Source organism: Nycticebus coucang, chromosome 10, assembly GCF_027406575.1.
Source record: "Nycticebus coucang isolate mNycCou1 chromosome 10, mNycCou1.pri, whole genome shotgun sequence".
NCBI classification, from domain to species: Eukaryota; Metazoa; Chordata; class Mammalia; order Primates; family Lorisidae; genus Nycticebus; species Nycticebus coucang.
In genome coordinates this window covers 127,290,349-127,316,893 of record NC_069789.1, presented here as the reverse complement: position 1 = coordinate 127,316,893, position 26,545 = coordinate 127,290,349, and the positions used below count along the sequence as shown (strand labels likewise).

General features: G+C 54.4%; 1 protein-coding gene across 3 annotated transcripts; it reads left to right on the top strand.

The window, feature by feature from the left end:
* Positions 1 to 1,884: 1,884 nt before the first annotated feature.
* Positions 1,885 to 25,432, top strand: GRAMD1A (GRAM domain containing 1A). Of its 3 annotated transcripts, none has more exons than XM_053605783.1 (20): positions 1,885 to 2,143; positions 2,856 to 3,165; positions 12,056 to 12,266; positions 12,350 to 12,370; positions 12,828 to 12,912; positions 13,034 to 13,137; positions 13,213 to 13,308; positions 14,003 to 14,083; positions 15,697 to 15,809; positions 15,982 to 16,132; positions 16,583 to 16,781; positions 17,754 to 17,885; positions 19,435 to 19,553; positions 19,630 to 19,772; positions 20,904 to 21,007; positions 21,093 to 21,266; positions 21,366 to 21,453; positions 22,650 to 22,757; positions 22,839 to 22,959; positions 25,024 to 25,432. In XM_053605783.1, exons 2-20 carry the CDS (start codon positions 2,897 to 2,899, stop codon positions 25,114 to 25,116), a joined length of 2,412 nt encoding a protein of 803 aa, XP_053461758.1. In that variant the 5' UTR covers positions 1,885 to 2,143; positions 2,856 to 2,896; the 3' UTR covers positions 25,117 to 25,432. The 3 variants fall into 3 exon arrangements, with proteins under 3 accessions (XP_053461758.1, XP_053461757.1, XP_053461759.1); XM_053605782.1 differs by having other exon boundaries at positions 1,905 to 2,143; positions 17,754 to 17,897; XM_053605784.1 differs by lacking the exons at positions 1,885 to 2,143; positions 2,856 to 3,165 and adding an exon at positions 5,911 to 6,094 and having other exon boundaries at positions 17,754 to 17,897.
* The last annotated feature ends 1,113 nt before the right edge of the window (positions 25,433 to 26,545 follow it).

Below are 26,545 nucleotides of genomic sequence, written 5' to 3'. Positions count from 1 at the left end.
GTTATGTGTTTTACCACAATTTTTAAAAAGGCCTAAACAACCCAAGAACATTAAAATCACCTACATGTATGGAGAGCGTCCCCATGTGGACACTTTGGGAAACTCATCATTGTAAAGCTATCAGTTGTTGGGTACAGTATAAAATTGAATTCTCATTGTGAGTTTTTTCACCTCTTTGGAACTTAGCAAGATGTGGTGTGAGGAGAACTTACATTATCTGCTATCGAGACTTATATAAAGCTAATGTACTTGAGGCAATGCCTTGTAGCCCAGGGCTAGACAGAAGATCACTGCAACTGACTTGGCACTCAAGACACACCCACAAGGATGGGCAGGGGGTGGCCAGGCAATTAGGGGGATCCTGACTTAAGCAGGAGCATTCATGACACGATCCTGACTTAAGCAGGAACATCACAACAACTCTGTTCCTCAGAACAAGAAACCAGAAACAACCCAGTGCCCATGATCAGGGAAAAATGGATAAATTGCAATGTGTTCCCACCATAGAATATTGTGTGGTGGCAAAAACTAATGAAGTGTAATTAGCCTGCAACCCTATGAATGAATCTGAGAAACAATGTTGAGCGAGGAAAGCAAATCACAGAAGATGATACATGGTACGATTTCATTTTATAAACCTCCAAAGCTCTAAAGCAAGCAAAACTAAACAAAAATGGTGGCCTGGGTTGGTGCCTCATGCCTGCAATCCTAGCGTTCTGGGAGACTGAGGCAGGTTGATCACCTGAGCTCAAGAGTTGGAGACCAGCCTAGGCAAGAGTAAGACCCCCATCTCTACTAAAAAAAGAAAAACTAGCTGGCATGGTAGCAGGCGTCTGTAGTCCCAGTGACTTGGGAGACTGAGGCAAGAGGATCACTTGAGCCCAAGAGTTTGAGCGTTGTGGGGTATGACACCATGGCACTCTACCCAGAGTGACAGAATAAATAAATAAATAAAGTAATTTATTTCAAAATAAATAAATAAATTTATTATTTATTTATTTCAAAATAAATAAATAAATAAATAAAGTAATAATAATACTAAAAAGTATTAATTATTAAAGTAGTAATAATAATAAAATAAATAAAGTAATAATAATAGTAATTATTTCAAAATAAATAAATAAAGTAATAATAATAATAAATTAAAAAATTAAAATAAAATGTTGTTTAGGGATGTATAGCAATGTGATAAAAGCTACTCAAGAGTAAGGGAATGATACCCTGTTTCCCCGAAAATAAGACATCCTCCGAAAATAAGACCTACTTACAGGAAAGATAAGACGTCCCCTGAAAATAAGACCTAGCGCATCTTTGGGAGCACGGGAAACAGGGTACTTGTCAAATGAAGGGCGATGGAGTCTTCCGGAAGGATGGCAAAGGTGGAGAAGGGGGCAGGGCCTAAGACAGTCACAGGGGATGTGCTGGTTCTCCAGTTGGGTTGGGGGAGCAAGAGGGCTCCCTATTATGCATCATAACCCACACCTATCATAGAGACATCCTTTGCTAGGTGTCAATTATTACATAATAAAAATTAAAAAGTAAAAATACCCAGACCTAAGCCATGAGGAACATCAACTTTAACAAGCCAGGGAGAGGAGAAGGAGTTGTGGGCAGGTGTGATGGAGCTGTCAGTGAGTGGGGAGGGGAGTCACCGAGAGCGCTGCCCAGAGGAAGAGGCACCTCCCAGGTTCAGCACTTCTGAGAACAGTGCAGGAAGATGACAAAAATGGGTTGGCTTTGGCCACCTGCGGGTGATCCCTGACATTAGAGGAACAGTTCTAGGGAAGCTGGGGGACAGGAGCTACGTTGTGGCTGGCAGCAGACTGACGTGGGAGATGGGCCACTAGAGCTGTAGGGCAGCCCTATTCTCCAGTGGGAAGTCCTGAAGGGAAGGAGAAGGGAAGGTGGTCTTCTTCAGCCACCTCCTTGGTATGGGCACCCCCACCTCACCCCTACTCTGTCCTTTCTCCCAGGAATAGCTGGCCAGAGGGTAACCTGACTCCAGCTGGACATGCTAGTCCAGCTGGCAAGGTCATGACTTTCTGGCCCCGCCAGGACTCCCAGGAGAAAGAAAAGGCCTGGTCCACTGCCCTTACCTTGCAAGTCAGAACCCGGTGAGGACAGAGGAAGAGGAACCCATAAGGTAGGTCTATGGGGGTATTTGGGTGCTTTAGAAGGTCCAGGCCTAGCCTGGAAGGGTCAGCGTCTTTCTCAGGCCCAGCAATACTCTCTCTGGGTCCCCCTAGGTCTTCCTTCCCTATTCCCCAGGCAGCTGGGGCAAAGAAGCCATTGCTGTGTCTGCTGTGGGGACAGAAAGGCTCTGGTTGGCATCCCTTCCCCTATCCCCCCTCCCCCTGGACCCAGGCAGCCTCCAACATCACAGCTATAGCCACAGTAACTGTCTGGCTTCCTCCCAGGCCCAGGAGGCCACTGTGGCCACCTCCTTGTGTTTGTCTTGGGAGGGGCGATTGCTGTGCAAACAGGGCAGGGATGTCCTGATTCTGCCTCTCTCCAGCCGTTACCCAGGCCCAGGCCTCTGGTGCCCACTCAGGCCTGGCTCCCTCCTGACCTTGTGCGTGGAAGGCGTGTGGGGTGTATAGAATACTCAGGACGTGGCCTTACTGAATGCTGAGGGGCAAGCACTATTGGGTGTCATATCAAGATCTCTAGTTTTCAGAAGAGGAACTGAGGCTGAGGTTCATGAGAGGAGGATGTTGGCAGAGGTGGGACTCCCACTCAGACCTCTCTGGTCCCCAAGCCATGTTCTTACCCACAACTCGTCTCTCTTAGTGGAGCTACAGGGGAAGGGGCTTGGACAGGGGCTCTCCCTTTCACTTCTCTTTTATCTCCCCCAGAGACCACGCCACTGGCAGCTGTCCCAGACGGTCCCCCACCCATGGATGAGTTCCTGCCCCTGCTGCCTAGGGCACCTGCACTGTCCCAGGGCAATGCCCAGGGCTTGTCTGCCCCTCCAGCTGAGCAGTGCAGGCAGCAGCCACAGGGTGATGGGGCACGGAGCCAGGGACCTGAGCCTTGGAGGCTCCTGGAGGTGCCCCAAATTCACATAACACCATCCAGTGATGGGGAGTCACCCCCCTGCACTCCGATCCCTGGGCACTTGCAGCGGCTGAGGACACCAGACCTGGAGAATCTGTCCCAGGGCAGGTCAGACCCAGGCATCGGGATGACAAAGAGGGTCTCTTTGTGTAGGGACTCATGCCCAGGGTGGGTTCCTTGTGGCGATCACAGTTCAGGTAGAGGGTCACAGGTCAGTTAGGACATGGCTTTAGCCCCATAGGGGCCTGACTTGCAGTCATGAAATAGATCTACAAACAAAAACAGGCAACTGGGAGTGGGCTCTGGCACAACCAACTCTAAGCCTGGCTGAGGGCTGCCTAGGAAGAGAGAAAGTGGATACTCCCAGTGTTTTTCAAACACTTAAGGACTGTGAAATCAATGCAGTGACTTGCAATCAGCACTTTTGATGCAAACCAGAACAAAATAGAACTGAACATAACACCACATACAAGCGACAGTGAGGTTAAGTGTGGTTTCCTGCAACTTCTGTGGCATGATATATATTTTCTAAGTGTGCACTGGGGGCCGATGTAAAAGGCATTTCCTGGCATAGCTCACAGGCAAAAAGAAAAAAAAGTTTAAACAAAACTTCTGCAAAGAAACACTACCTCTAGCCAAAGGAGATAGGAACTTGGAGGTCCAAGGTCACAAGGGGAAAAGAGAACTACACTGGCCCAGAATAGAAATATCTGCAGTGCTTTCTTCCAACAATGGACATCTGATAAGCTCACGCCTGTATTACTAGCACTCTGGGAGGCTGAGGTGGGAGGATTGCTTAAGCTCCGGAGTTCGAGACCAGCCTGAGCAAAGGCAAGATCCCATCTTTACTAAAAATAGAAAACTAGCCGGGTGTGGTGGTGGGCACCTGTACTCCCACTTACTTGGAAGGCTGAGACAGGAGGATGGCTTGAAACCAAAAATTTGAGGTTGCTGTGAGCTACAATGAGGCCATAGCACTCTACCCAGGGTGACATAGTGAGACACTGTCTCAAAAAAAGAAAGGACATCCGATGAGACTTGGTTTATGAAATAGAGTTCTATATATGGATACGGAGAAATCTCAGAAACTATGATGAGGAAAACAAGTTGCAAAATAGTACAGTAGGAGTCCAATTGTGTATCTTTTTTAAAAGACACTGAATAATAGGGTCTATTGTTGATAGATGCACCCTGATATAGAAAAAGGATAGAATACTGCACAGGAAGGACACACACAGACTTCAGGCCAGCGAGTGCCCTGAGGAGCCTGGGCAGAGAAAGGAGGGGTGGAGAGCTGGGCCTTTGGCTGTAACTATAATAGTTCATTTCTTTAAAAAAAGAGGGGAGGGAATCTCAAGCAAAATGTCCACATCTATTACACATGGTGGCTGGGACATAGGTGATCATTATATTTGTTTTTCCTGTTTGAAATAAATATTCCCTAATCAACAATGTAAAAGTATTTCAAAAGAAGAAACAAAGAGAAATATAAAGAGAGCAGATGAACAGAAGAAGGTAGTGGAGGGAGACCCCTCTGACCCCTGAGGCTGCCTCAGAAAAGACTTTTCTTTGGGGAGGGAGCAGCTAGTGCAATGGCCCTTAGGCTGGATGGCCAGATGGTGAGAGAGAGCAAGGTGGTGAAGAGGAGGTCAACTCAGAGAAGTGACAGGGGCCGATCACTTGGGCTGTGGGCCCCAAGGGTAAGGGGCAAGGTGGGGCCAGGGCAGGGCTCTGAACCAGGAAGGCCCTGACTTGACTGTGGTGTTCCCAGGCTCCCCGGGCTGCCAGTGGGGAGCAGACCGTGGGGGTTGAGGGAGAACCAGAGGAGACCAGGGAGGAGGCTGCTCCCCTGGATGTCAGGTGGGAGGGGATGGAGGCCAGGCCAGGGAGTGGGCAGCAAAGGGCGAGAAGAGTATATAGATTCTGGAGAGATTTCCTAGGTGTAGCTGACAGAGTCTGGGACAGATTGGAGGTGGGTGTAAAGGAAAGAGAAGTGACAAAGACGACTCTGAAGTTTTGGGCCCGCCACCAGCCAAAATGGAGAAGTCAGGTAGGGTTCTTTATGTGGGGGGACGGGAAGGGAGTTTTTCAGAGAGGAAGGGACAGCCTACACTGGAGAGCCCTGGCCCAGGGCCTGTGAGGTGGGACTAACATTTCTGCCTTCTTGGGCCATTTGACAGAGCTTGCAGAGGTGGGCAGCAAGCTCTGGGGTCCGAGCAGGACAGCGGCCAACGCTGGGGCCTGCCTGCCAGGTTTCTGGGTTCCTTCGGCTCTCAGGACTGGGGGCCCTTGCGTAAGGCCACAGCACAGTTAAGGGGGCGGCTGGACTCTGACTTGGCTGGCTGATGTGAAGTTCCCGGAGACGGAGGCACGGGGGTGTGGGGTGAGAGAGAACCTCCTGCGGCCAAGAACACTGGCTCAGCACTGCAGAGGGGGTAAAAGCAGGGGGAGACCTACCCGCCAGAGTCAGCACCCCCACCCCTGCTTCCCAGCCTCTCTTGCCCTCCCCACCTCCCCGGCTCCGCGCCACCGCTCAGGTTCCTTCCTCCCTAGGAGGCCGGACGCTCCAGAGCAGGGGCACAATCTGAGCTGAGGACCCTTTTCTGGGTACTAGTGGAGAAGGCTCCCCCCTGTGCCAGCAGTGACCGTCACGGCGCTTAGTTTTACTAAAGTCTCTCTAGCTCTGTCCCCCTCGCGCGCGCCCTCCTATTCCCGCGTCCCGCTCTCTGCGCGCCCAGCTGTCCCCAGCCTCGCTCCCCACTTCTAGGCCCCGGCGGACCCTCCGCGTCCTTCCCTCCCCTGCGGGGGGCGGCGCCGTGACGCAACGGGGCGGGGGCAGGAAGGGGGTGTCGCTGACGCCGCGGCGGCCTCTGGCGGCTCCGGCCTTTTGTGCGGGCGGCTGGGTCGGGTGGGGGCGGCGGCCGAGCGAAGCCAGGCCGGTGCCCTGAGAGGACGCCCAGCTCTGCCCAGCCCCGCTCAGCCGGGCCCTGCCCTGGCCTGTGGCTGGGCTCACCCGCCGCGCCGCATCCATGTTCGAGTAAGGACCGGCGGCCGGGGGTCGGGGACCCGGGAGGCCGTGGGAAGGAGGGGGCCTCAGCAGGCTCGGGGCGGCTGCTGGAACGCAGGTCTGGGGCCCTGGTGCGCTTGGGGCCTGGCCGAGGTGGGCGGGCTGGAGGTGGGGCGCACAGGGCCAGCAGGGCCCAAGGTCTGGGTCGTCACTGCCCACCCAGTGCCCGGGGCTGCGGGGCTGGGCTGGGGTACGGGGGCTCGCCTGGCCGGGAGGGGGCCTGCGGGGAGGGCAGGCCTAGCTCGCCCCCGCCTGGGAGGCCAGGGGTGGGCGCGAGGCTGACCCGATCTAGGAGCCCGGTATGGAAGGCGCCTGGGGACCGGCTCCAGCAGGCCTCGGGGCCTGGGCAGGCCCGGAACAGCCCCTCCCGCCGGGACCCCTCCCACCGTGCTCGTCGGTCGCGGATCTGCTGGGCAGTGGGGGCTCCCTGAGCGGCCGGGTGACCGCGTGCCTGGGACCCTCGGGGCGTTGTGCAGAGCAGACCATCTTTTCGTCTGGGCCGCATTGCGAGTGAGCTTCTGATAGTAAGCTGTGTGTTGGGCACGTGTGTACGTGAGTCGGGGCTCCTAGTGCGCGGCAGCTCTGCTTCTCCGTGGTGATGTTTGCCTGTGGAATTTCCTGTTAATTCCATATGAGACTCCGCGCGTTACTCTGAGGTACCTATGTCTGACTGTGGCTGTGTAGCGTGTGGGGGCCCCTGATCGTATGTGTGTGCCTCCTGTTCCATCCGTGCAAAGGTAAATTACCCACGTGTGTCTGGTTGTGACTTTGGAGTGTGTGTAGCATCCGTGAACTCCCTGCCTGTTTGTGTGTGCGTGTGTGATTTAAATTCATTCCATCTGTGGCTCCAGGTGTCCCTGTAAGTTGCCAGTGTACGTCCAGTTGTGACTGCAGAGTGTGTTTGTGTGTATGTCTGGGGCTCTGTGTGTCTGCATATGCCTGTCTGATGCCATCTTTGTGTGACTGTTCCTGTGTATATATGACATTTTTGTATGTGCCCAGGCCTCTCTGTGTGGAGCTGAGACCTGTGGCTTTGTTTGCATGTGAAGAGAGTGACAGAGACCCCTTGTGGCTCTCTGTGGGCCTGGGACCGTGGGTGTCCCGTTGACTGTATTCTGAAGGCAATAAGAATAACTTGACATTATCCCCTCCTACAGTTTGTAAGGCCTGTCCGGTGTATTATTTCAATACCTGGTCACTGTGCCTTGGAGGTCGACACCCTCAGCATTATTCCTCAGTGTGGCGTGGCTATTTGAGTGTCAGGGTTCTCTGCCATAGCAACAGCAGCAACTTCTGTCACTTGCCAGTTTACAGCTGGCCTTTGCTTGGCCTTCCCTGCCAGATGGTGACCACCACGAGGGCAGAGGGTCACCCAGCCAGGATGTGTTGGCTGACAGTATGACTGAATTTACCTAGGGCTGTGTATGGGTCAGCTGGGGTCCTGTGTGACTGTTCACTCACTGTGTGGCTGTCTGTGAATGTTACTTGCCTCCAGCCCTTCCCTGAGACTGTCTTGCGGCTGTGTCATTTACTGGGACTTTCTGTGGTTTGTTGTGTATTTCTGTGACCCTCTGACCCTCTGCAGCTCTGTGTATGTGTTTATGCACGTGTGTGTGTGTGTGTGTGATTTTGATGGGATTTTGCCAGGTGACCATAGTATTTTTGCAATGCTCCAGTTGTGTGTCCGTGTGTGTGATTATTCTGGGAGTTTTTGTGGCTGTCTGACTATAACATGCCTGGGATGCTACTGCTTTTCTGTGTGTGCGAGAGAAAGAGAGAAACAAAGGGAGAGAGGAGGGGGGGAGAGACAAAGAGAGAAAGGAAAGAGACAGACTTCTTGCAATTGCAGGGAAATTCAGTTTACCAACCCCTATGGCTGTGTGTAACCCTCATCGATTCAGCCTTTATGCACACCTATGTATGCACCTAACTCTCTGAACAGAGACACTTCTAGGCCTGGTAGGGACCAGGAAGCTGGAGGTCAGGTGTCTGCAGTGGCAGAAACTTCATCACTTCCTAGCCTCCCGTGCATAACGGTGCTCCAGCCACTTCTCGCTCCTCCCTTCACTCTGCCTGCAGCTGCCCCGTCCCACCCTTGAATACTTCCTCTTTGTTCAGCCCAGGAGCAAGAACTGGGGTGTAGGCCTCAGACTTCCTGCCCCCAGGCCTCATCCCTATACCTATGGCTGCAGGAGAGTAGGTTTGAGGGGCAGGAGAAGATAATTAGGGGAGGGTGTGGTCTCCCTACTCAGAGAGACTCCTTCCCTGCTCACCAGACTCCTGACCACAGGCCGTGGCCTGGGCCTGTGCCCTCCTCAGCGCCCCCAGCCCTGCCAGGCTGCAGACCTGCCAAGCTCAGTCCTATCCCCGAACTTGATGTTCCCTAGAACGGTCTTTTGCATTCTTTGCCAGATCTCTTCTTTGTCCTCGGGGCTCAGCTCCAGGGAGCCTTGCTCAGCGAGGCCTCTGCTGACTCTCACTAAAGAAACTGCCTCTGCTCCCCATCATCCCTTACTTGATCTCTGTGGTCCTCAAATTTGAACGTGCATCAGAATCTCTTGGACGCCCACCCCAGTTTCTGGTTCAGGAGGTCAAGAGTGGGTCATTTCAACACCATCCACGTGCTACAGGGGCTGCTGGTCTGGGCACCATGCTCAGAGCAGCGATTCACGGCACTGGCCAGTGGTGGAGGTCACTGTCGTTTCTGTGTTTTCTTTCTGGTTGTCTGTGCTCCCCAGCTTGAGCATCAGGGCCCTGCAGGCAGGGAATCGTTATCTATTTTTCTCACTTCTGTGTCCCCAGTGCCAGGCGGAAGATGTTTAGAGAGTGAATGACTAGAGTTTGGAGTCAGTCGTGGGGGCTCAGATGCTTGTGAGGTATCTATCAGGGCCAGCAGAGTGGCACCCTGGCATGTGGCAGGGCTGTATACTCTGCTTTTGTCGGCCATTCTCCATGGGAGAGGAAACACCATAGGCCACAGTGTGTACTGGGCTTTATGTATCTTACCTCATTGTATCCTCCAAGTGACCCTGAGGGGCGGGCACTTTTATTATTCCCATTATGTGCAAGTGGGGAACAGAGGCAAAGGAAGGTCAGACATTGGTCCAAGGTCACACAGAGAGGAAGTGGTCGCACTTGACCAGAAACCCCTTGGAGTGCAGGCCTTTACCCCAAGGTCCTGCCCTGGAGGAACCCAAGTCACACACCCTGTGGAATCCCAGTTCTGTAAGGAGCCTGGGAGGAGGGCCGATCGTGTGCTCACTACCCAGCAGCCAGCACCCTGTGTGCCAGGCTCCATCCTAGGTGGTGAGGACACTAACATCCTGTGGGGAAGAAGGATAAGAACCAAGGGGAAATGTACAAGAAGGGTCGGGAGAGCAGTGGGGGTGATGTTTAACAAGGAGGTAGGGAAGGTAACTTTGAGATGAGTGGAGATGAAGGAGGCAAGGATGCCCCTTGGACATCTAGTAGGAAGAGCATTTTGGGCAGAGGGGACAGCCAAGGCCAGAGCCAGAGCAGGGCTGATGAGAGAGGAGAGGGACCAGCCCTGGGCTTTTACTAGAGGGAGGTGTGGGCTGGCCCCTGACCTGACTGGTGTTCCCAGGCTCCCTCTGGCTGTGTGTAGAGAACAGAGTATGGGGGCAGAGACAGAGCAGGAGGCCAAGGAGGAGGAGGACAGGATGGGCAGGGGGAATGGCAACGTCCCCTGCCAGCAGCTATTTAATTTACTTAATCTGTTTTATTCTACAAATTCATTTCATAAGTATTACATGAATACCTACCCTGCGCCCTGTCCTGGGGACAGAGCAGTGACCAAGACCACCCCAAGGTTTGCCATCAGGGAACTTACAGATCTGTGAGGAGATGGACCTGCCATAAGACAGAGTAGTCAGGGCTGGGAAGAGCTGCCCGGGAGGTTGTGGGGACCTGCGGAAGGGAAGACATGTGTGAGCAAGAGTTTTGAAAGATGCATAAGATTTACTAGGCAAAGAAGAGAAATGATGTACCAACCTTTTTTCTTTGTCTGCTGCCTATTGGAAGAATAAGAGTCATCTGGGGCCACACAGGAAATACACAAACACTAACAAAAGCTGATTACCAAAAAAAAAAACAGGTCCATAAATCAGGGTACAGCCGGCAGATTGTACATCCCTGGTGGACAGAACTAAAGCTTGGAGGAAAGAGAGATGAGTCTGAGTTTCTCCCAGTGGTGGGTGGAATCCCACCTCCATCCTGAAATAGTTGGAGGCCCTCAAGTTGGAATCTCACCCTAAAATAAACTAGATGTGTACCTTCAGTGACTGGCTTGTCACTCTGAGCCTGTTTCCTCCTCAATAAAGCAGGACCAATAGTAGTATTCAGTGCACAGGACTGTTGGAGGAGTAGTGGAATTAATCATACCGAGAGGTTGACATAGTGCCTGATAAGAAGTCAACAATGAAAGGCCCTTTAAAGTTCCCGGTACTTACCCTACAGCCGGTGTGACGGTTTGTGTTTGTACAGTCAAATTCTGAGCGTTCTGTTTGTTTAGTGTCTGCCTCCCCACCAGGAGGTTAATTTGCCATGGGCTGGAGCCACCTATGAGTCTCTGCCTGCCAGCTCCAGCCAGCCCACAGATTCTCCGTGTAGCCACCGATCTTTACTGAGCATTCGCTATGTGCCATGTACAGTTTTGGGTTTTGGGGACACAGTGGCAGCCAAGGCGTCCTGAAGTTCAGTCTGGGCAGGCAGTAAACAAAGTAAATGAGTGAGGTGAGCACAGATAGCAGTAAGGGACCCAGATCAGGGACACTTGCGCTGGCAATGCTGGGGCTGTGGAAGGACTGACCAGGTGGAGGAATCTCAAGAATGAACCTGGGGAGCTTCAGGAACAGGAGGCTGGAGTGGCCAGAATGGAAGGACAGGGAGGGTGAAGGGCATGAGATCAGGGAGGTGACAGAGTCAAGTCACCTGGGCATGGGCCCCAAGCTGAGGACTTTGCTGTTACCTGGAGTAAGGTGCAGCTGGGGCAAGGCTTTGAGCCAGGAGGGCCCAGACCTGACTCAGGTGTTCTCAGGCTCCATCTGGCTGTGGGTGGGGACCAGACCTCCGGAGCAGGGATACAGCAGGAAACCAGGGAGGAAGATGCCCGGTTGTCCAGGCTAGAAGGGTTGGGGCAGGGATAAGTGGGTATAATAGAAATAATGGAAGTAGGTTTTAGATGATGAGGATCTTGTGGGACTTGCTGACAGATTAGAAATGAGAAGTGAGGAAAAGAAAAAAATCGAGAGATGTTTAGGCTTTAAGCTCGAACAACTGGGTGGAAAGTCACCATTCGGTAAATATTTGTTGCCAGGCACTGTGGCTCACGCCCAGAATCCCAGCACTTTGGGAGGCTGAGGTGGGTGGATCGCTTGAGCGATCCCAGCTACTCCAGAGGCTGAGGCAAGAGAATTGTTTGAGCCCAAAAGTTTGAAGTTGCTGTGAGCTATGACACCATGGCACTCTACCGAGGCATGAAAGTGAGACTCTTATCTCAAAAAATAAAAATAAAAATAAAAAGCTCCTCTTAATATTTGTTGTATGAGAGAATGAATAAGTAAATAAAAAATTGCAGGTGTTACTGAGAGCTTGCCTGAGCCAGGCTCTGATAGAAGTACTTCGTGTGTACTAATTTGTTTAAGTCTTAAAACAACGAGATGAGGACATTATTAGTCATTCCTGGATTACGGCTGAAGTAACCGAGGCACAGAGACATGGAAACCTGCCTGAGTCGCACTGCTAGGGAGCAGGATGGCTGGGCTGGGGGTGCACACGTGGTGGGAGGGATGGATGCATAGGTGGGGGGGCGTGGATCAATGAGCTGATAGGTGGGTCTCCAAAAATAGGCCCGTCCCACACCCCAGCCTCCCCCCACCCCCATAATCCTCTTCTTCCTCTTCCTGCCCCCAGCACCACTCCCCACTCTGGCCGGAGCACTCCAAGCAGCTCCCCGTCTCTCCGAAAGCGGCTGCAGCTCTTGCCCCCCAGCCGGCCTCCCCCTGAGCCAGAACCAGGCACCATGGTGGAGAAGGGGTCAGACAGCTCCTCAGAGAAGGGTGGGGTGCCCGGGACCCCCAGCACCCAGAGTCTGGGCAGCCGGAATTTCATCCGAAATAGCAAGGTCGGTGCAAGCACAGGCAGGAAGGAGGGGGAGGAAGGGGCTCTCCAGGGGGCTCATTCTGACGGCTCTTCTTTCTCTTACAGAAAATGCAGAGCTGGTACAGCGTAAGTGTCTGCCGCAAGGGGGCTTGCTTGAGGGGTGGGCAGGAGGAGCTGGGAGTCCCAGGCTGCAACAGTCCAGGAGTGAGGGCTGAGATTAGCAGACCTAGGGTCACAGGCTGTGCTGCTGTGCTGTGTGACCTTGGCTGAATCACTCAACTTCTCTGGGCCTTTCACTATCTTCTGTAGACACAGCCCTGCCTTATGAGGCTAAAAGGAAGACCCATAAATCGGTGATGCTGGGAGGTACTTGGCACAAGCTTCGGCTGATACAGGAAATCAGTAAACAGCAGCTTGTTGTTATGGTTACTGTAGTATCACAGAAGCCAAAAGTGGGCCCGATCGGGAAAACTCTGAGAGCCCGTCAGGGGCCGAGGAGACTCAGGAAGTTCCCAGGCTTTCCAGGGTAGAACTCTGGGAGCGTGAACCCTTGTCCAGGTTCTCACCTCCCACATCCCCCCAGATGCTGAGCCCCACATACAAACAGCGCAATGAGGACTTCCGGAAACTGTTTAGTAAGCTCCCCGAAGCTGAACGCCTCATCGTAGGTGAGTCCTGGACCCCTGGCCTGAACTCCCGGCTCTGCCTTATTGACCCCTCACTGGCCTGTGGCTGCCAGTGCAGCCCTGTGACTCGGGTGTCTTCCTGTCTCTTCTTGGCCACTCTCAGATTACTCCTGCGCCCTGCAGCGGGAGATCCTCCTTCAGGGCCGCCTCTATCTCTCCGAGAACTGGATCTGCTTCTACAGCAACATCTTCCGCTGGGAGACAACAGTGAGCCTACGGCAGGCGAGGAGGGCCTGGGGCGGGCAGGGCCCAGGCCTCTTCTGACCCTCCTTTCGTTCTCAGATTTCCATCCAGCTGAAGGAAGTGACATGTCTGAAGAAGGAAAAGACAGCTAAGCTAATCCCCAATGCCATCCAGATCTGTACGGAGAATGAGAAGGTGAGACGGAGGAAGACCCGATGACGGGACCACATGGTCTCCAATCTCAGCAAACCCCTCCCTGCAGAGCCTGCACCCTGAGCTTTTGCTGTGGCCCTGGCTCCCTCTGAGTAGATCCCTACACCAGCTTTCCATCTCAGTCCCTGCGACCTGCCTCTCATACAGCTGCTCTGGCCGCAGTGGTACTAAAATCCTTCCCTCCCCCGGAGCCGGCACCTCAACCACCCTGCCCCTGCTAAGTCTCCCCTGACTCTGCACTCCACTGGGTCCTGGGCTGTCTCAGACCAGCAGCAGGGTGGGGGACACTTTCCAGCAGACTTCCCTTTGTGCTTTGTCGGCCCAAAGCAGACCAGCTGTCTCCCCCTCACCACAAAGAAGGACAGGAACATGTCCTGTGCTCTCCCATCCCAGCCGACCGCTCTGAGCCAACTCTTTGGAGATGCGTCTGTCACCCAACCCTGGACTCTAAGGAGCTCTGGGGACAGGGCTGGGGCCACCTCTTTGCAGTGACCCTGCATGGGGCTGGGACGGGACATGCGTCTTGTGGGACAAATGAAGAGATGAATGGATGGTTTCATTGGGACAATTGGAGAGAGTGTGGATAAGGAGGGACGCCCCCTAACACCATCCTTGTCTGTCCCCTGCTCCCTCATACCTCCCCCCACCCCCAACCCTGTCTCTCTCTGCCTGACAGCATTTCTTCACTTCCTTCGGGGCTCGAGACCGCTGCTTCCTCCTTATCTTCCGCCTTTGGCAGAATGCGCTACTTGAAAAGGTGGGCCTGGATGAGGCCTGGGTGGGGGCTGGGGGTGCATTGGGGGACCCTAGAGCCCAGAACTCGGGGAGCTGGGGGCACCCCTGGTTCGGCTCCACCCCATCTCCATAGGCCCCCCAGGGGTAGCCGCAGGTCCCTATGCCTGATCATGGAGCAGAGGCTCTGGCAGCAGAAAAATTAATAGGTGTAAACCAGCCATAATTTATGCCTGGGGCTGGGGAAGATTTTTACCCCAGATAAAATAAGGGCTCTGCTGGCAGGGAGGGTGGGCGGGCGGGCAGATGTTGGGTAGTTATAGTACTGTGCCTGCTGCTGCTGGTCCCTGGCACCTCAGAGAACCCAGACTCAGGCGTCCAGCTAAGCTGCACGCATACCCTGCCCTCTCAGGGGCTCTTATTTCCCCCTCCCACCAGCTCATCCTTAGCCATAGCAAGAGTGCTGGAGGGTCCCTTCATAAGCCTGAGAGAGGGACAGCATGGAGTCAAAAGCTTATAGGAGAGTAAGGGCAGAGGAGGGCCCAAAACTCAGGCCCTGGGATTCCAGCCCCATCACTGAGTGACCTGGGGCAAGTCATTAAACGGACCCCATCTGTCAAATTGGGGACCATCCCTACTGCATGGGACCCAGAGTTGGGCCCCACCATGTCACTTCTTATGAGGCAGAGTAGCCTCAGTGGTTGGCTCCAGAGTGCCCAGACCAGCTCCCTGGGGTCATACCTCAGCACTGCCACTGCCTAGCTGGACAGCCTTGGGCAAGTTACTGTGCACCCCTTAGCAGCATTGTCTTAAGGTAGTATTAGCACCAACTTTGCAGAACTGTTCTGGACACTCACAGACATGAAGGGGTTAGAAGAATGCCTGGCACCCAGTAACAACTCAGTGCCAGCTGCTGCGGCTGTTTCTGATTTCATCCTCTGATCGGTGCCCATAGCACAGTGGTTACGGCACCAGCCCCGTACACCGAGGTTGGAGGGTTCGAACCCAGCCTGGTCCAGCTAAACAACAATGACAACTGCAACAAAAAATAGCCAGGCGTTGTGGCAGGTGCCTGTAGTCCCAGCTACTTGGGAGGCCGAGGCAAGAGAATCGCTTAAGCCCAAGAGTTTGAGGTTGCTGTGAGCTGTGACGCCATGGCACTCTGCCGAGGGTGACCTAGTGAGACTCTGTCTCAAAAAATAAATTTCATCCTCAACCATTGTCCAGCCACTCGTGCCACGGGTGGCTGCAAGCCCAAGGCTCCCCGAGGACACCTGGGAACGTGACCAGGGAGGGGACAGGACAGCATGGGGTAGCTGGACAGCTCTGGAGCCTGGCTGCGATTGAATCCCTGAGTTGCCTCTAGTCACTTGTATGGCCACAAGCACATGACTTTCCCTCCATGGGCCTCTGTATTCTCTGTAAAAATAGGAACATTAATTGGCCAGAGTCTTGTGGGTACTGGGAGATGTGAGCACAAGGCTGGCGCCCTGCATTGGGAACCATCTTGAGTGGGAGGGCGTGTCTTCCCCCTTGTGGAAACCAGGGGAACTACCGAGGCTGAGGCTGGTGGGGAACCAGGTCGGTGGGCTCTGGCTGTGGGGAGGTGGAGGCCAACTCCTGGTCCTGCCTGCCCAGACACTGAGTCCCCGTGAGCTCTGGCACCTGGTGCATCAGTGCTATGGCTCGGAGCTGGGCCTCACCAGCGAGGATGAAGACTATGTCTGCCCCTTGCAGCTGAACGGTCTGGGGTGAGTTGGAGGTTGGGGGTGGTCCCAGGGTCGGGGAAGAGCAGGTAGAGCTGTGTTCAGAGCATCTGCTGCTTCTGGAGTGCTGGGTGGGTGTAGAAAGTCTGGAAGATCCGGGGGCCAGGTGTGAGGTCCCAAGGATACAGCAGTCCCACTTCCTTCCTTTCCCCTGCAGGACCCCCAAGGAGGTGGGTGATGTGATTGCCCTGAGCGACATCACCCCCTCGGGGGCAGCTGACCACAGCCAGGAGCCAAGCCCCGTGGGTTCTCGACGTGGCCGTATCACTCCCAATCTCTCCCGAGGCAGCAGCGATGCTGACCATGGGGTGAGGAGGGGGTTGGGGGAGAGCTACAGCCTGACACATTGAAGGAATGGACTGAGGGGTACAGGTGGTGATGGATGGAGGGGTGGGACAGAGATGGAAAGGTGGGCACGGAAAAAAAATAGGTACAGGTGGGAAGGAGAGACAGGCAAAAGAAGGGACAGACAGGTGGAAGGGTGAGGGTGGACAGACGAGACACACAGATGGACAGGTCAGGCAAGAGGGCTTATAGCCTAGGCTTCTGGGACAGCCTGGTAGGGGCTGAGAAGAGTCCTTGTCTCGGCGGCCCTAGGCCCTCCCAGCTCAGCTGTGCGCCTGGGCACACACACTACCTCCCCAGCATTGGTTTCCTAACCAAGATCTGGCTGGGCTCTGGAATCCTTGTGGCCAGCATGGATACCAGTGCAGGCTGGGATGGAGGCAGGCAAGGCTGACTGAGCCTTCCTCTTACAGGCAGAGGAAGACAAGGAGGAACAGACAGACAGCCAGCCAGATGCCTCCTCCAGCCAGACGGTGACCCCTGTGGCGGAACCGCTGAGCACAGAGCCCACCCCACCTGATGGGCCTACCACCCTGGGCCCCTTGGACCTGCTGCCGAGTGAGGAGCTGTTGACAGACACAAGTAACTCCTCTTCATCTACCGGGGAGGAAGGTGAGGCAGGCCTCAGTTATATATGGCAAACTGCGCTCTAGCTTAATTTAAGCAAGAGGAGATTTATTAGCTCACAGGACTAAAGAATCCAGCGGGTAGGCCGGTGTAACATTCCGGCGGTGTTGTTAGAAATTTTTCTGGGTTTGGCTCTGCACTGAGGACAGTATGGCAGGATGTGTAAGAGCACAGATTCTGAAGCAGGTTGGCAGGGCTCAGACTCTAGCCACGTAAGAGTGGGCAAATTATTTTACTTCTCTGCGCTTGTTTTCCTCATCTGAAAAATGGGGTAGCAAGAATGATACACACTTCACAGGATTGTTTTTATGAGAATTACATGAGTTAATACATGTAAAGCTCTTAGGCCAGTGACTGTTAGCTATTGTAAATTCTCTTATTATTATATTTTCTTTCTGCCAGCTGATCTCAGGTAGTCTCTGCTGTTGGGGGGGCAGAGAAGACCCTCAGCCCTGTCCCAGACAAGCTTAGAAATGAGAGAAGTTTGTCCCAGAGACTATAGCAACACCCTAGGGCTGCCTCTGATTGGTCCAATTTGTAGAAAAAGTCTGCCCCTGAACCAATCACTGGCTGATTGGTTACCTCCTGGACCAATCACTGTGACTGATTGACCTGGCTTGATCTCACAGCTCATACACCTGAACCAATCAGCATGGCTAAGAGCCACAGGCTGATGTGCCTAGGGGCACATGCCCAGCCCTGTAATGACTGTGATTTCAATCTGCTAGGCCTAGGTTGTTCTCCACCTATCTGGTGGCTCTGACTGGCCAGGTCTGGAGAACAAGCCTACCCTCAACCCACCCAAATGGCAGAAGGGTCTGAGGAGGGCTCTGTGTCCGCGTCCACTCTGGCGAAGGAAGATGGGTCTGCCCATTCATCCCACAGAGGCTGGGCATGGGGAGAGTGCTCCCCAGAAGGAGGGAGGCTGCAGTCATCTTTGGTCCTTCTCTTTCCCAGCTGACCTGGCTGCCCTGCTTCCCGATCTCTCTGGCCGTCTCCTCATCAACTCTGTCTTCCACGTGGGTGCTGAGCGGCTCCAGCAAATGCTCTTCTCAGACTCGCCCTTCCTACAAAGCTTCCTGCAGCAATGCAAGTTCACAGGTTAGGGGGTGGACCAACGAGACACCACGGGTACCCAGGCCCAGGGGAGGAGTGAGGCACTATCAAGTGGTGTGGCAGGGTGGTGTGAATAAAAGCAGCATCTGTGACACCAGAAGTGGTTCTACTCAGGGATCTGAGCCTCGGTTTCTTCTTCTGTACATAGTGTAATGGGGGTATGATAACTGCCTGTCTTACTGGTTCTCATGAGAACCAAATGAGTTAATAGTAGACAAGTACCCAGAGCAATAGTGTATGGCAAGGACTAAATAAATACAAGTTCATGGTCACACATTTAGGATCCACTTTGTCAGGCCTGTGTAGGCCCATGAGAGGCCAGGATAGATGATCTCCTGTCCTCGGTGCTGAGAATCTAGTGAGAATGACAGGAAGTAAATACACAAATGAACACCGCACAGTGCAGGTGTGGTGTGAGTTAAGGGTGGGGCTGTGGCTGTCAGAGGGTATCTGTGATCTGAGGCGTGTCAGGGATGCCTGCCAGGAAGAGGGAATGGCCAGGGGAGAGGAACCCAGGGGGCCAGCATAGCTCCTGGGGCTGGAAGCAGACACTAAGAGAAACCCCTTGGGGCTGGACTACTGCAGCCAGGTATGGAGAAGGGGAAGCCACAGCACCAAGGTGAGGCGGAAGGGTTGGCGTGCTCCAGGCTCTAGGAGGGAGTAGCTGAAGACCTTGGGAGGTGATTAAAGAGATTCAGGTAGAGGAGGGGCTAGTCAAGTGGTAGTTTTCTCTTTGTTTCTTGGTTCTGTGTTAATGAAAATGAACCATGGGGAACCCCCTAGAGAATCAGCAAGCATATGCCTTGTGTTGGGGGGATATGAGTCCCCCCAAATTATGCTTGTATCCCAGAGGGACTGGCACATCAAGCTGAGGAGTTCAGACTCTGTCTTGGGGGGAGTCACTGGGGAGCCATAGAATGTTCTAGGCGGATAGGGTTAGGGCCAGGCTTAAATTTAATAAGATATCCCTGGACCAGGTATAGAGACCGAGGCCAGGGGCTCAGGGGCAGGCAGGATATTGGCTGAACAGGACCCATGTTCAGGAGATCTGGTGACCATTTGGTAGAGCCGACAGACCAGGGATGGGCATGTTCAGGGCCCCAGTGGGAGCCTGAGGGCACAGGGGCCAGCCCTGAGATGGAGACCTGAGAGGAGTAGCAGGTTTGGAGAGATGCTGAGGCCAGCATGGAGCCCAGTGGGTGTGAGGGGTCCAGGGCACTTCTAGGGGAAGGTGTGCAGAATGTTGCAGTTCTAATGCTCAGGGGGCTGGCAGGACTGGTACAGAGGGGGAAACTGAGGCTGCAGGAATGGATGAGATGGCCCTAGTGGGGTGAGAAATGTCTTGAAAAGGGTCCCATGTATCAGCTTGACCAGCATCTGAAGTTCAAGGCTCCTGGAAGAAAGGGAGGGTTGACAATGAGGTGGGGAGGTCTGGGATGAGTCCCCAAACAATCAAAACTCTCAGCCTATGAGCCCGGGACTGGAGAGTAGTCTCCTCATTTTGGTTCTCTCTCTCCCCTAGACGTGACCTTGAGCCCCTGGAGTGGGGACAACAAGTGCCACCAGCGTCGAGTGCTGACCTACACCATTCCCATCAGCAACCCACTGGGCCCCAAAAGCGCCTCTGTGGTGGAGACACAGGTGAGCCAGGTGGGCGGCCAGGCAGGCAACCTGGCCTGGGGGGGTGGCCCTCATGACCTCCCCACTGTCTCCACAGACGCTGTTCCGGCGCGGCCCACAGGCGGGCGGGTGTGTGGTAGACTCAGAGGTGCTGACGCAGGGCATCCCCTACCAGGACTACTTCTACACTGCCCACCGCTACTGCATCCTGGGCCTGGCTCGGAACAAGGCCCGGCTCCGGTGAGCAGCGGTCGGGGCCCTCCGCCTGACACGCCAGTGGTCCCAGGATTCCTGCCCCACCTGCCCACCCCCAAATCAATAGCAGAACGTTCCCTGGTGATGAGAGCTACAGAGAGAAGCACATTAGACTGCAGAGCTGGGAGACAGTGGGGAGTCTAACACTCAAAATGCTGATCAGGGAAGGGCCCTCTGAGAAAGGAAGTTTTCACCAAGCATCTGAGGAAAGTGAGAGGAATTTCTTTGGCTCGTCCAGTACAAAGGCCCTGAGGCAGGTGTGTGGAGTAAGTGTGGGAAGAGTGGGCGGTGAGATCACAGAGGTGAACCAGAGCACACATGGCTTTGGGACTCAAGCTGAGGACTTTGCTGTTACCTGGAGGGAGGTACAGCTGGTGCACCAGGCTCCTCTGGTCCCAGACTGTGGGGGCAGGGAAGACCAGGGAGGAGGCTGCCAGGATGTCCAGATGCGAAGGGATGAAGGCCAGGCCCAAGTGGGAACAGTGAAGGGGGAGAAGAGTTTAGACTGTGGAGGGATTTTACTGACAGATTGGATGTGAGTGGGAAGGAAAGATGGCTCAAGGCCACCCCAAGGTGTTTGGCCTGAGCCACTAGAACAGTGGTTCTCAACCTGTGGGTTGCGACCCTTTGTAACAATGAAAATACATCGCAGAATTAGGAAGGTTGAGAACCACTGCACTAGAAGGACTGAGCTGCTTCTGACCCAGAGGATTAGGCTTAGGAAGAGTGGGAGTCCAGTTTGGGACATGTTGGGCTGAGCTGTGTCTTAGAGACCCAGCTTTGGGACCCAGCTTTGGGACTTAGAGACCCGTGTGGAGTTGGGATGCCGGATCCCCAGGGAAGCAGGCTGAGACGCTGGTGTGGGAGTGGGCAGTGCTCAGGCAGGGTGGGCCTGCAGGGAGTGGACATGGAAGGAGAAGGAGCCCAGAGCTGAGCTGGCCAGTGTGTGGGGTGAGTGGAGGCTGCAGGGAAGCTATGGGGGTGGGAACATGCCTGTGATCTGTGTTCTGACAGAGAGCCATCTCTGAATCAGAGGAAGGAAGGAACCCGCCTGGGGGTGGGGCTGCCAGGACTGGAATGAGACCCTGCCCCTTTCCCCTGCTCTCCCGACCCCAGGGTGTCCTCTGAGATCCGCTACCGAAAGCAGCCGTGGAGCCTGGTGAAGTCACTCATCGAGAAGAACTCCTGGAGTGGCATCGAGGATTATTTCCACCACCTGGGTAGGGCGTGGAAGGCCGGCCAGGGCGGGCTGGGGTGGTGGCCTGGCTCAGTGCAGACGTCTGGAGCCCATTCTTCCTACCACAGAGCGAGAGATTGCCAAGGCGGAGAAGCTGTCCCTGGAGGAAAGTGGGAAGGATGCCCGAGGGCTGCTGTCAGGCCTGCGGAGGCGGAAGCGGCCCCTGAGCTGGAGGGGTCATGGTGACGGGCCCCAGCACCCAGACCCCGACCCCTGCGCACGGGCTGGCATGCACACCTCGGGTGCGTTCCATCAGGGCCTGGTCAGGGTGGACGGAGGAGCTGAGGGCTCATGACAGGGTGACCTGTGATGGCTATCTGACCTACACTCCTCTCCTACAGGCTCCCTCAGCTCCCGCTTCTCAGAGCCGGCTACAGACCAGGGCCCCGGGGCAGGCATCCCTAGTGCCCTGGTGCTCATTAGCATTGTGTGAGTAAGACTCGGGAGAGGGACCAGGTTTGGGCATCAGACAGGTCTGGATCTGCATCCTGGCTGTGTGACTTTGGGCAAGTGCTTGGCCTCTCTGGGTCTCTCTGCTTACGTGGGCACACAGGTTGATTTCACAGCAAGGGCGGGATGAGGTGAGGTTTGGGTTTGGTGTAGGGGCAAGCTCCCTACACAGTGGGGATGCTCAGTTTGTCGTGGAGACGCCTTCCCTGCCAACATGGCAGAGGCCCGGGACTAGATGAGGGCAGGGGGGAGGGCCTGGCCTCACCCCAGAGGCAGACAGGGCTTCCTGGGGAAGCAGGTACCCAAAGGATGTGGGATTCCTCACGGGGAGAGGTGTACAAAAGAAGTAAGGTCATTTATATACACATGTTTTCTGTGCCCACCCCTAAGCTGGGTGACACAGGTCACTGCAGTAACCAGCAGTTCCGGGATGAGACCATGACCTGACACCAGAGCAGTAACTGGTACCAGGATAGTGTGACACAGGCAGCGGGCACAGGCCGGGATAGGGAAGCCCTAGCAGGCCAGCAGTGGCTTCCTCCCAGGAAGGACAGTCAGGCAGAGTCAGGCAAGTGTGAGAAGGGCTCAGGTGGGGACCCACGTGCTTGTGGGCCTGCCAGTACAGGGAGACAGGAAAGTTGGAGGAAATGGAAATGAGATCCCAGGCTTCCAGCAGACGCTGGGAGGTCACACAAAGCCTCAGCTGCCCAGCACTAGTCAGGCAGAGGCCGTGTGGCATGCTGCGGGAGCAGGGGTGGGGCAGCGGGGCCAGCTGGGAGGTCTCATCTCTTTGTCTCCCCTCATGCTGCCGCAGGATTTGTGTGAGGTAGGATCCTGCGTCCTCCACCTGCTCTCCCCGCCCTGCATCCCACCCCTGCTGCAGCCTCTCCTCCCTACCCCGTGCCACCCTGTTCTATGAGGGAGGTGGTCTGGCATGATGGTCCGGGGTGTGGGCTTCAGGGCCTGCATTTGAACCCTGACTTTCTGCTTAATGGACTACACAACTCTAGGCATGTCTGTCACCCTCTCTGAACCTCAGTTTCCTCCTGCGGGAAGCAGGGTAGTCATGGTGCTCCTTTAAAGGTGTAGTTCTGTGGTGGGAGGACGAGTCCGGAGCTCAGTGCCCAACTTGCGGGAGCATCTGGATCCCTCTGACCCTTGACCCCTGTCTTCAGCCTCATCGTCCTCATCGCCCTCAACGTCCTCCTCTTCTACCGCCTCTGGTCCCTGGAGAGGACAGCCCATACCTTCGAGTCCTGGCACAGTCTGGCCCTGGCCAAGGGGTGAGTGGGTGGGCTGATGGGCTTGGGGGCTTGGGCAGGTCGGGGGAGGCCAAGGCCCCACTCAGGCCCTGCATCCCACAGCAAGTTCCCCCAGACGGCCACAGAGTGGGCCGAGATCCTGGCCCTGCAAAAGCAGTTCCACAGCGTCGAGGTGCACAAGTGGAGACAGATCCTGCGGGCTTCCGTGGAGCTCCTGGATGAGGTAGGAGGCGTCGGCATTCCAGTGCCAAGCTTTGGTGGACACCTGCCCCTCTCTGGGCTTCAGTTTCCTCCTCTGTAAAATGAGGAAGCCATGCAGAGTTCCCATCTCACAGGGTCGCAGGGGGAATCAGTAGGTTGGAAGAAAGTTTATCAGCTCTTATGTTGGACAAAGGCCCAGTGGTGTCTCACTTCAGGCGTGGCTGGACCTGGCTGCTCAAGAGTAGCAAAAATCAGTCCCTTGTGCCATCTCAATGCCGCTCATCTCCAAGGCTGTCTATATTTTGGGGGGCATCCTTTCTCCCAGGATGACACGGTGGCACCTGCAGCTCCAGGCTGACAGCCACAGGGAACAGCTTGTTCTTACTGGCTGCTGAGGTGGCGTGCCCACCCCTGAACCAGTCACAGTGACCCAGGAAGGCCAGACTTAGTCCCTGGACCACAGAACCAAGGAGCTGGCCTGGCCTTTAGCAGGCCCCCCACTAACTTATACTGCCTGGCTAGGGGCTTGGGGGGCACCTCCTGGGGTGCACGATTCTCTCAGCTCTGAGTTTTGTTTACCTGGCGCCGGCTTTGGGGCTCATTTTATTCACATAAGGGACACACGATCTGAGGGAAGATGTTCTCCAGAGGATTTGGGGGTCTCATCTCCAAAAGGGGTTTGACCCAGACATCCCATGTAGTTCAGGGGCACCATCTATTCAGACAACCGGGTTCAAATTCTGGTATGACCTTCTGCAAGTGACTAGACCACATGGAACCTGGCTGCCTCCTCTGTCTCCAGGATGCTAACTAGCAGTACCTCAAGGACTATCGTGATGATTATTTGCGTTAACATTCAGCTAGTACTAGGCACATAGTAAGCTCTTCGTGTGTTTGCTGGTCTGAGAGTTAGCACCCAGCACACAGTAGGTGCTCACTAAACATGACTTTACCACATGGTGATGACCTCAGGCCAGTGGCTATGGTGGGTCAAGGCAAGTATCTGGCACTGGAGTGGGTGCCTAAGGTGAGGAGGAAGATGGAAAGCTGGGGACAGCCTGGCATCAGTCCGTTTCTGAGATCATCAGAGCCACAGTTGCAGGGACAGTGGAGATTGGGTCTGGTCAGCCCTTCAATAATATGAGGCCCCTACTTAGAGGCCTCACTGCACCCTGAAACCATGTCCAAAGAGAGATGCTTACGCTGCAGAGGACTATGGAGGCAGGAATTAAGGGGCAGGGCTCCCCATCCTGATTGTTTTCCTCTCTCTCAACTTGCCAAGGGTACCAAGTTGACTTCACAAATTATGCTGGTAGCAGGTGTAATTGAGCACTTGTTTACCTGGAGCTGGCTGTTCTGAGCACTAAGCACGATTAACTGCTTTATTCTCATGGCCAACCTTTGAGGAAGATGTTCTTGTTATCCCCATTTTTATAGATAGGTATCCTGGAGTACAAGAAGTTTAGAAACTTGGAGACTGAGCCGGTAGCTCCCACCTGTAATCCTAGCACTCTGAGAGGCTGAGGCAGGTGGATTGGCTGAGCTCAGGAGTTCGAGACCAGTTTGAGCAACAGCAAGACCCCATCTCTACTAAAAATGGAAAAACTAGCCAGGAGTTGTGGCAGGTGCCTATAGTCCCTGCTATTTGGGAGGCTGAAGCAGGAGGATTGTGTGAATCCAGGAATTTGAGTGTGCTGTGAGATATGACACCATAGCACTGTATAGGGCGAGAGAGTGAGCCTCTATCACAAAAAAAAAAAAAAGTTCAGAAACTTGGTAGTCATCAGATCCTTGAAATTATCCTACAAAGCAGATGTTACTGGTCCCTATTTCAGATGAGGGAACGGGGCCCCAGGGGGTTAAGTGATTTGCCCAGGGTTACCCAATGAGCACCAGAGCTGGGAGAGTTGGGATTTGAACCCAGGCCATCTGCATCACAAGTATGCATGGAGTCTCTTCCTCTGCTGCCCCTGAGAGATTAAACTGGGTCCATGTAGTGTGACTCTGCTCTTCCAGCCAGTGACCCTGGTGGGGGTCGGGGGCATGAACTCATCCCTCACCCTGCCTACCTCTGCCCTCCCTCCAGATGAAATTCTCCCTGGAGAAGCTCCATCAAGGCATCACAGTCTCAGACTCTCCCTACGACGCCCAGCCCCGGCCTGATGACAGCTTTTCCTGAGGACGCCTGGCCACACAGCCCTCCTCTCCAATGGACACAAAACACACACAGCCTTGGCGGCCACTGCTGGCACGGTGTGAACGCCCGGCACTCCCAGCGGCCCAACCAGGGACCATGCAGATGTGGGGACCACAGAACTGAGATGCACTTTAGACCAGGGAGCTGGCCTGGCCTTTGGCAGGCCCCCCACTAACTTATTTTGCCCGGCTGGGGTTGTGGGAGGGGCGCCTCCTGGGTTGCACGATTCCTTCAGCTCTGGGTTTAATGTATTATATTTATTTGGGGCTGACAGAGCCTCAATAAAGGGTTGGAAATGGCTGCAGCTGTACCTATGAGGGCCCTGGGAGTGGGTGGGGGTCTCCTGATCCTGCCATGATGGGGAGGGGCCCATCTGTCCGTTTTCTGGGGCCATAGTCCTTAAATGACCTGATCCCCTGCCCAGAGTCTAGAGCTCAGAGAACAGACACTGGTGGCTTGGATTCCAATCCTGTTTCTGCGCAGCCATGCAGCCTGGAGCAGGGCAACCTCTCTGAGCCTCTGTTTCCCTTTCTGTACAATGGGCACAATGATAGTGCCAGTCCCCCAAAGCTGTTCTGAGTCAGTTCTGAGTCTCAAACTCCAGCTGCATCAGTCTCCTAGAGGGCTTCTTAAAAAAACAGGCTACTGGGTGCTCCTCCCCCCACCAGAGTTTCTAATCTGGAGCAGGGGCAGTGCTAAGATTCTGCGTTTCTAACAAGTTTCCAGATGATGCTGATCTCACCGTCCGGGGCCATACTTTGAAAACCACTATTATGAGTTCAAGGAATCAATAAATGTGGCTACTTATAAAGGGCCTGGCACAGAGTAAGTATTCACTAAATGTTATACTTACTGCATAAAAATTGAAAGGAAAAAACTCATGTAGTGAGCACCAAATATGTACCAAGCTCTGTGCCAAGATCTGATGTTCATTTTATTCACACAGTGACTTCCTGAGGTGGAGACAAAGATTTACATGCTTGGGGCCACCCAGCCAGGAGGCAAAGATTCAGGGCCTCCTGAGTCTCCACATTGAGATACAAGGTTGGGACCCCCTTCAGGGCCCCACAGCAGCCTGTGCAGGCTGAAGATGTTTGGACCTTTGTTTTACAGAAGAGGAAATAGGCTTAGAGGCTGAACCCAGATCTGTGTCTTTCAGACTCTGTGCTCAGTTCAGAATGATGAGTGAAGGGAGACCTTTGTCATGCCACACACTTGGCTATAAGAGTCATCTTAACTGATGGCTTGGGGCAGGAGACTAAAGGAGAGGTTGGGTAGAGGCAGATGGATCATGAGTGGCAAAGGGCAGGCAGAGCTGGCCTCTCCCACCCTCCAGCCATGAGATCATGGCAAGTTACTCACCATAAGCCTCAGTTTCCCATACCTGTAACATGGGCATATCCATCTTATA

What these genes read in the sequence shown, in the direction of transcription:
- GRAMD1A (XM_053605782.1), top strand. Translation starts at nt 2,897, where the DNA reads ATGGATGAGTTCCTGCCCCTGCTGCCTAGGGCACCTGCACTGTCCCAG. An exon ending in AGAATGCGCTACTTGAAAAG is followed by an intron (nt 14,084 to 15,696) that starts GTGGGCCTGGAT and finishes CTGCCTGCCCAG; the next exon opens with ACACTGAGTCCCCGTGAGCT. An exon ending in GGCTGGCATGCACACCTCGG is followed by an intron (nt 21,267 to 21,365) that starts GTGCGTTCCATC and finishes CCTCTCCTACAG; the next exon opens with GCTCCCTCAGCTCCCGCTTC.